This window comes from Spinacia oleracea, chromosome 3 (assembly GCF_020520425.1).
Source record: "Spinacia oleracea cultivar Varoflay chromosome 3, BTI_SOV_V1, whole genome shotgun sequence".
Classification (NCBI taxonomy): domain Eukaryota; kingdom Viridiplantae; phylum Streptophyta; class Magnoliopsida; order Caryophyllales; family Amaranthaceae; genus Spinacia; species Spinacia oleracea.
The window spans coordinates 113918933-113928585 of NC_079489.1; the positions used below are offsets into that span (position 1 = coordinate 113918933).

The following is a 9653-nucleotide window of genomic DNA, read 5'->3' on the forward strand; positions in this document are numbered from 1 at the left end:
CTGTTATTTTGAATAGTTACATTAGTGAACATTGTGACTTTAAAACAAATACCACTCAGATTCCTAACTGAAAATGTCATGCTCTAAAACTTTTCAGTGCTTCTGACTTAGTTATGGGGAAACGAAACAATGCAAGGCTACAAGACCTAGGTATCTACCATGCATTTAATCTATGGCATATGATTCAGGTACCTACCAAGCATGGAAACAGTTGGATATGACCATTCAATTCAATAAATGTCCTTGTTGAAGACTTTAACTACATTTTCAGTGCTTTTTTTTAAAAGAAGTCAGGTATTGTTGGAAAACTAAGGTATGAAAATACATTGGTGATTACCATGCATGTATTCAAACCGTGGTAAATTACAAAGGTAACTACCATGAAAGCAGAATGCAATGCATGATAAGTTGATAACACCTTTATAAATAGAGGTCTGATTTTTATTTCCAATATCCATCACTTCCCTTTTCTTTCTCATTTCAAACAACCATCCATATTTTCTTTCCTTTTCCCCTCTTATTCTCGACAGAAATGGCTTCAAATGTTCCGCACGTTCATCCTTACACAATTGTCATGAAAAACTTGCCGATAGAGTTTATCGGAGGGAAGCCAACATGCAGAAGTCTTTCTTGGCTGAAACATGAACTCATCGGCCTTGGGTTCAGGGTAACCAAGGTGAGGGGACAATGTAATGGGTCTGGTTTCTTAGGATATGCCTTCGTTGATTTTGGGGGTGCGCCAAGAACATGTTGAGTCTGCTGCACGGTTGGCTAGACGGTATGAGTTGGCAGGGCAGTAGAACACATTACCTGTCTAATATGGGAGCCCCGATTGGGATTTATGCATGGCTGGCTACGAGGACAGATGCTCGTCTGTTTACAGGTGCTCATATGTGCTATCAGACTGCTGATATAGCAACAATAGCTGGAATCAACGCGGAAACGACAGTGCATGAGAGCATTAGGACATATGAAGCAGTTTCAGCCGGTTTTAACAAGATGTAAAATCTTGTTTGAACGTCTCGGCCATGCAGTGATGGTGGTGAAGCTGGTGGTGCTTCCATGGATGATGATGCAGTCTCTGTTTCATGTACTAGTTTTATTTCCTATTTTCTGCACCCCCGTTTTAATTATCTAGAGGCAGTCAAGTTAAGTTATATATGATGCCTCTATATTTTGTGTTTTTTGTTGTTTTTTACGTTACACTAATAATATATAATTTTGTTTGTGTTTATCTCTTAATTAGTAATCTGTTGAATATATATGATGTACTTGTTTCTTCTCTTAGACTTTTGATAAGTGTCCTAACTTCTACACCTATTTGGTAATTTCACTCAGCTACCAGACTATTATTATTCATCTTATATGGTCGGTAATGTCCATAAATATACTTGATAATGTCCTATTGTGCGTGGTTTTTTAATCATCATTGTGCGTTGGTAGTGGCCACAAATATTCATACACAGTACTATAATCAGGGCTTGTCACTCAAGTTTTGTAATTGCCACGTCCGGGACTTAATTCTAAATTTAACTATTGTTCATCGTCTTCTTCCTTCAAACCCAAAACGCAATTTTCAACATCTTTTTCCTCGGACCCCCAATAGCTTACCTGCACCCAAAGTGTCAATGTGTAACTTTGAATTCAACCAAACAACATTACAAAGTACACTGTCAACAAAGTTTCTAGATCTAAGACATAAATTTGCAACACTGATCTGGAAAATTGAAAAACCATTTTTTTAACGATTCTTAACCAAACTTCGACAACCATATCATCAAATTAATCTGCGTTCGGAAACGTTGCAGCTCTCGTTGACAACCATCGCCTTTCAATTTTTTTTTTCTTTTGTGAGCAGAGGTTGAAGATGATGGAAATCATGGAATAATGTATTGAGAGAGTTGGAAAGGAAGGGGAGTGGAAGTCGGGAGCAGGAGATGGTGACAGCGCGCTTCGTTATGATGTCGTCGGTGAATTTTCCGACGCTGGCAATCTGGCATAGAAGAGGGAGAGGAGAGAGATTTGAACTTAACCCATAAATTAACAAAAACTCAAAAGTTAATTATCTTCCTAATTATTTTTGGAAATTATTTATTGATTTTTACAAAATTAAATATATTGATTTTTCATATTTCTCAAAAATCAATTAAATGATTTTTGGATAAAAAAAATAAAAATAAAAGAAAATAAAAAAGATAAAAGAAAACCAATTTGTGTGGTCCATATTAATTCCCTACCATGGTCATTTTTATAATGACTATCTTAGAATTTTCAATGAAAGTTACTATAAGTTGATGATTTAGCAATGCACGCTGACACAGTACAGTGTAAAATCGCGAAGGCTAAAAATTCAATATATAAAAAATAACAAAATGAAGCCATAAAATTCAGTTATTCACAACTGATACAGTGCAACGAAACTTTTATGGTATATGATTCAGCAATTCAAGTCCTAAGCCGAAGCCCTAAGAGGCCTGGATGCAACCTGATGCATATGTACATCAAAGCATCCCGAGTTGGGAAGCAATTCTAATCTCTAAAAACTTCACAATACCCAAGTTACAGATCCAACGGAGGTGTCAGTGATCAGATACATGGAAACAGTTCAAACAAGCATCCAAGGTGGTATGAAGTATGAACCAACACAACTATGTGCTCTCAAATATCCATATTGTCAAATATTTCCCCATCTTCCTCAAAAGCCAACTCGTCAGTCAGGTATTCATCAGCCACCAAGTTGCTGCAAGAAATACCACCCCCATGGTCAGAACACCGAACAGAAGGGAAAACATAACTTCTAAATGAAAATCAGCTTTTCGAGTCATTCTTTCTATTACGTGCAAAGAAAAAAGCATTATGCAACTCAGCATAACATGAGAAATTCGAAACTTAAGAGATGGTACTGAATTTTAGTGTGAGCGGTCTCAGGAAGGAAGAAAATTTACTGTGCGATTACAGTTCCCATCCAAGTGAATAGATTTCATAACCAGACTACAAAGCAGTATCCTACGTAATTTACAGTTGAGGAAGTCAAACCCTACCTCAAGCAGCAAAAACGTAAGCTCACAACACACTTCAGCTTTCTGTTGTAGAAGAAAAAATTGAATGACCATCTGCAGAGAAGAAATAATACAGAAGCAACATCATGATAATGAGCACCCAAAGACAAGCATATAGATGAGACAAACAATAATGCAATCTCACATGGCTCCTCTTTGTAAAAAGGGGTCTGCATCGGAGTCAGGATTGTAACTGTAAATTTCACATTCAGAGAGTTTGACCACCTGCATTAGGTTAAAAAAATATGATCCTTAGTCAAACAAATAAACCTGATTCAATGACTGATCCAATAGGAATTAAAGAATTGTGACATTATTTTGATGACTATAATATCTGTAAGGTCTTTACAAAAGACCCCCTAAAACTTAAGGTCAACATTGACATATTTGGCAATTGCAATAAACTTACTTCATCCAAGGCCTTGTACAAGTCTTCAAGGAGTGAACTACCACCATTAGCCTCAACCCATTCCTAAACGCAGAAAAGGTCAAATAAGCATCAAAAAGCCAACACTAGATCATAAACGGAACACTTTAAGTCTTACTTCCTTTAATTCTTTAGACTATTATAAACTGACAAATTTAAGTAACAATCTACACTATGTGAACTCTGAAGACAGAAGAAATACATGACAAACTGGTATAGACTTCTCTGCAACTGTAGTGTTTCAAACTCCCATATACAAAGTTTTCCTTATTACCCCAAAAATAATGAGATTTCCTCTATACAATGAGAGAAATCTCTAATCTTTCCTTCCTCTAAGATTCTGAAATACAAACCCCTCTTTGAAGACCTACACTTCGAGTCTTTGACCCCCCCTCCCCCAACAACATAAAACAAATAAAACCCTAAAATAGGTCTGAATTTGAACCCTGACATACAAATTGAACTGTAACATAGCAGTTGGAGAGATTGTTGTCACTAAGACAAGTAAAAGACAGATACCTTTGATGCTTCTCTCATGTAAGAATCGAACAACTGCTCAAAACTGTCCCAGGTTTCATCTGTGAAAAACTGGTGAGCCTTCACTGCACTGCGAGGCAGCAAAGAAAGTGGCAATATCATAACATACAAAACCACACAGCTATAATAAGATGCAAAAAGGAGTAATCACAAGTCACGACATACAAACCCCCCCCCCCCCCCCCCCACACACACACACACACACACACAACAGGCAGAGACAAACCCCAGAAAAAGGAATAAAATACTTGACCAACTTGCAACCAAAATTTGTAGGTGGGAAATGGAGAGACTTGAACTCTCAGCTCCTCCAGGAGCGACAGTTTTCAGAACCGTCTGTCAAACCTCTTGACAACACTTCCAATAACAGTTAAAGAGAGTATTATATGTGGGTTGTCATGTCGCCAATAAAGCTGACAATGCCATTACCCATAATTCTCTTTTTAAAATACTTCATCACATTGAACATCAGCAAATCCAGTTACCTGAAGTCATAATCTGGGTACATGTGGTAAAGAGTAAGAACCAAGTAAATCAACGTCTTCCGGCTGAAGGAACAGTAACCTGGTTAGTCTGAATAAGAAAAGCAGACCATTCCATTTAACTCGCCTAGAAATTATTAGAAACGAACCTGGATCTGCTAATCAGATTATCAGCGGGTGAAGGGGAATCTGTATCCGATGATCTTCCAAGATGATCAAGAATCTGCAAAAAAAAAATTAATAGATAAGTTTGCAGATATCAAGCAATATCCACAAGCAAAAATATGAACTTACAGTTACTCCGCATAGAGTATGGACACACTCATGGTCACAATAACATGAATATAAATTACACATCTTAACATTCAAATATGCCAAATTGCCAGATAATGAGGGAATGATTTTAAAAAGGAAAAAAGAAAGCAACAAGACAAAGAAACACTGCATCCTTTCTTGTGTGTAAATGCACAAAATAGCCAAGTTCTCCCAACAAAAAAAAGAAGGTAAGCACTGCCAGGTAAGGTAGAGAGGAAGTAGCGACTGCGACAAAGGAACTCACACCTGTAGTGAAAATGATGTAGAAAAGGGCAGGTAAAATCAGAAGCAAGTAACCTTAATTTCCCTCATAGAGAAATCACGCAAACCAGGGACTACATTAGCACTTATTTTAATTTTTTATCACAGACAGCTATGTTGGATAACGGACACAACAACAACAAATATATGAAATCCTTACCAGACACTTCAATTCATGACCTCAACCCTTCATTTATATTGAACAACATTCGTAATGAAAAATTTATAAAAAGGAACAAAAAACCAAAAGTTATTCAATATATGTCCCAGGTAAGCATAGAATAAGAATTTTAAAGGCAGTAAGTGAAAAGTCAGCTCGAAATGTGTGTACGTGTATTTGTACTGAGAAAGGCATAACCAAAGTCATTCAAAGTCAGGATTGTGTTTCATGTATGCCTTAGCCTCACACTTGTGATATTCCTGGATACAGTATTTTGATCCTTGGTGTATCTAACCCTAGGTCATGTACCTATATTTAACACTTGGACAAGTGTTTAAAAAAGCGCGCTTAAAGCACGCTTAAGCCCTTAAGCTCGAAGCTCTAGGGCAAAACGCTTAATTAGGTCTGAGCGAAGCTCTTGTGATTAAGCCCGCTGAAGCGCGCTTAAGCGCATGAAGCCCGCGAAGTGCAAAAAGCACGCTTTTGGCGCTTCATTGAAATTCTTTTTTTTATTATTATTACTTTACGTTGAAAGCATTTTTATATGTTGTTATTGTGTTTTGGACCACTCCCTATTAATCCTTAACAATAGAAAGTATACCAATAGTCCAAAAAAGAAGAAAAGAGAAGACAACAGTCACAACAGCCGACCCTAGCTTCTAGCTTCTGGATAAACACTATGTTATATGCTTTATTTTTGTTAAAGCAAGGAGTAATATATTTTTGTTAAAGCAAGGAGTAATATATTTTTGGAAACAAATCTGATGTTTATATTTTTGTGGTTATTTTACTAAGACATATATTCATAATAGTAAAAATCTTTAATTCTTAAAAAGTGCGCTTCACTTCGATGAAGCCCGCGCCTTGCGCTTGCGCTTTGCGCTTAAGCTCTAGGACTCATATCGCTTTAGTGCGCTTTGCGCTTTTTTATACACTGACTTGGACAGTCGGACCAACACCTATGATAAATAATCAAAGAAAAGTGAAAATGCGAGAACCTAGGGGACTAAATAAGCATTTTTGTGGATACTCGAATGAAAAGAAAACTGAGGAATTTCAAAATTAGACGATCACTCATACATGGAAAGTTGTGTTCTGTCAGGTTAATAATAATGTAGGTTATTACTAAGGTAGTTTTAAGGAAAGTCAAAATAGGGTTATTAAACGAATCTTGGAAAGATTTCTTTTCTAATTTAATGATAGAAAAATTAGAGAAAAAGGGAAAGGGATGCACCAAAAAATATATGTATTCATTTCCAATCCATGTTCATACAAATGATATAACAGCTAAAGCCTGAGTGCAACATGGGTTAAAAATGCCATAACTAGATTACCTTAGACTATCGAGCTTTCAAAAAAGAGATTGGGACCAGGACCCAGCACTGGGCATGGTGGGGCACGTGCCCCACCATTATCTGTAAAAACGAGTTATATAGAACATGCATGCCCTGTAACAATGTAATGGTCTTGTCTCAGTGGTTATTAGACATTTTCTTTCTGCAGGGATCCGATCCCAGTCATGCCATATTTGCTACGTTTTATTTTCCTCTCTTTTGTTTTCCTTTATGTTCAATTGTTTTCCCCACTCATTCATAAATACTTTTGGGTTTTTTCCCTTCCTTTTTTTGTTTGCACTTTTTTTTTTATGTTCTTCTATTTAACTTTTTCAAATTTTCGCAACAAAAAATGATAAATTTGATTGTACACTCAATCTTTGTCATGACGGGCTAGCATATATTGGTCCTAAATTGGACTTGCGACTCCAGTATTGAATTTTATTTTCTAACGTTATAAATATTTGAACCTACGTGGTATTAACCCACGGAGTACAACTATAATTAAGTAAAACTATAAACTAAATTAAGGTAATATTTTACTTCGCTTGAAGTTTTGTAGTTGATGGTGAAAAGGTGCCCTACCAAGTTCAAATTCTTGGGTCCGCCAATGATTGGGACCCATGAATGACGTAGATCATAAATGAAGAAATTTTTTTGGTATAGTGACCACACACACATAAGGAGATTGCAACTGATTAAAAGGCATGATTGTACACGTGACCATGCTTTATGTATATTCCATGATAGTCTCAACATCCATAATCTTTGAATTGGGGAACTCCCTCTGTTAAACATACCTCGGGAACCAAAGAACACCACTAAATACTCGAGACTAAGACAGAGACATTGCTCAACATTCCATCCACCATTATATCTCACTTGATAGTGGCATGCCCCAAACTTCCCCATAGATGTGGAAGGGGAAAGCTGTATAATAAGTTTAAAAACTATGATTCAAGTTAAATAAATAATACTTCAAATAAGAGTTACATGGAACTTTAAAAGCTGAAAACCAAAAGGCAAAATTTTTGCTATTTCCTTGTGAATCTTTTAAATCCTACTCACATCATTCACTTTGAAAAGAGCTTTAAACTCCACTATAATTATTTGTTCATTTATCAATACATTTTTTCCATTTACTTAAAATTCAAATAAATCTGAAGATAGATATAGATCATGATAGTCACAAGTGGCATGATCACAGTTCTAAACATCTTAAATTACCAGCCAATGATGGCAGCATTACTGAACATCCAATAAGGCACAGAACATGGTTACTCACCTCATGTTCCAAACTCAGTGATAGCCTTTTGTCTAACCCTGTGTGCTTACCTGTTAACCAATAGAAGGAAAAAAAACATACTAGGCTCAGCAAAAACAGAAACAGCATCAAAAAAACATTTGTTTGCACTAGTAGATCTTAAAAACGGCCTCCAGTAGGCAATAACTTCTACTTACATGATAAATTTCTACTTACATGAATATGCTTCCAAGCATCCCTTAATAGTACGCTCACCAAGATTTACATGACTCAAGAAATCATTTAAACTGGAAAAAAAAAAAGGAAAATTAGTCGCTAAAAATTCAAAACAATTAAAACCTACAAAATAAATCAAAATTATCAGGATAAAATGATAAATCTTCAGTTTCCACTAATTTCGCCCAAGCAAATCGCACAAACAATTTACAGGTCATCTCAGCAAGAAAGAAATATAAATGCTCAAAAGATACCAACTCAGAAAAAAAAAAAAATTATTACCGATTTAAGCGGGTGTATTCGAGAAACTTCATGATTTAACGGATAATCAATTTCGCACACAGGACTTTGAGGCGGCGGCGGCGGTCTACACGTTCTATAGAAATCCTCAACAACTCCTACCAAAATCAATGAACACAAATAAAATCACTAGTCCAAAATTTCCAAATATCCAATCAGACAACAAAATTTAACCTAAAGTTCTAATAAAAACCCCTAAAAATAAACGCATCAACAAGTAAAAAGAATTGAAATTTCTCCAATTACGCTAATTTCTCCAATTACGCTACCTGCTTCTAACACCAACAAATTAAACAAGAAATTTTCAACTAAAAACCCTAACATTAGACGAATCAGCAATGAAACTTCCCCCAATTTACATACCAGCTTGCGTTAACATACGATTTGATGCCAAAGAATCAAGTCGCGGATTTCTCTCTCCTTGTAGATAAAAATGTGAAATCCCTCTTTCTCGCTTTCTCTTTCCTCTGGTTTGGTGGATTAATTTTGCGGTAAGAAGAAGAGCGTTAAAATTTTGAAATTAAATAAAAGAGGGTTTGAGAGAAGAAGACGTGATTCGAATATTCGGATATCGTGGGTCGCTGTTCAAACGAATTTGGGGATATTTGTGGCTCTCACTAGTCACGGATAGAGATGGCCAACAAGGCGGGTGAAGGGTCGTGGGCCGGGCCTTTGGTCCCTGACCCAGGTACTAGCAGAGTGTAGGTATAGGTGGTCCGGGCTGCGGGTTGAGTCAGGGTAAATGGACACCTTACGGGCTGTGATATGGGTTAACGGGTTGTGGGTTGAGGTGGATTGTGTCATTGTATGGGTCAAGATTGGTCTAGAATATTACTTGAACATTAAAAAGAACAAAATTAATTAATTATGTGGTTACGAATCAGCATTTAGTTGTTCTAATCTTTAGGCTCCGTTTGGTATACGGTGCAATGTTGTTAGAATCGCGATTCGGATCGTAGGATCGTACAATCCTACGATCCGGATTTTACAAAACGATTCGGATCTTCATCAGGATCGCAAAGGAACTAGGATCATAGTGGGATCGCTTGGGATCGGCTAGGATCGGTAGGATCGCAATAGGATCGCGATCCAAGGTATGATCCTAGCAATCCTACATAAACGTCAACAAAATACTAATGACCTTCTTCTTCAAAGCCCAAAAGCAAAAGCCCAGACAAATAAATGTTGAAGGAAGCCCTAACTACTCTTTTATGCGGTTGCACCTTCTCTCTTCACTTTGTGGTTGTTGCGCCTTCAAGCTTGGAGTGAAGCTTTGAAGCTTTTTTCACCTTCTCATC

The 9653-nt window shown here is 36.7% G+C and overlaps 1 protein-coding gene across 1 annotated transcript; it reads right to left on the reverse strand.

The window, feature by feature from the left end:
- Window positions 1–2326: 2326 nt before the first annotated feature.
- LOC110791220 (uncharacterized) lies at window positions 2327–8927 on the reverse strand. The gene is made up of 11 exons (XM_021995966.2): window positions 8719–8927; window positions 8338–8453; window positions 8056–8126; window positions 7861–7910; window positions 4655–4728; window positions 4509–4571; window positions 4006–4093; window positions 3469–3531; window positions 3205–3284; window positions 3042–3113; window positions 2327–2740 (listed from the first exon to the last, which is right to left on the reverse strand). Exons 2-11 carry the CDS (start codon window positions 8367–8369, stop codon window positions 2659–2661), a joined length of 675 nt encoding a protein of 224 aa, XP_021851658.1. The 5' UTR covers window positions 8370–8453; window positions 8719–8927; the 3' UTR covers window positions 2327–2658.
- Between the last annotated feature and the right edge of the window lie 726 nt (window positions 8928–9653).

Excerpts from the sequence above, each read along its gene's own strand:
- LOC110791220 (XM_021995966.2), bottom strand. The coding sequence starts at position 8,369 with ATGAAGTTTCTCGAATACACCCGCTTAAATCG. Across the intron at positions 4,572-4,654 it reads AATCTGATTAGCAGATCCAG|CCGGAAGACGTTGATTTACT; the intron begins GTTCGTTTCTAA and ends CTGTTCCTTCAG. Across the intron at positions 3,532-4,005 it reads ACATGAGAGAAGCATCAAAG|GAATGGGTTGAGGCTAATGG; the intron begins GTATCTGTCTTT and ends TTCTGCGTTTAG.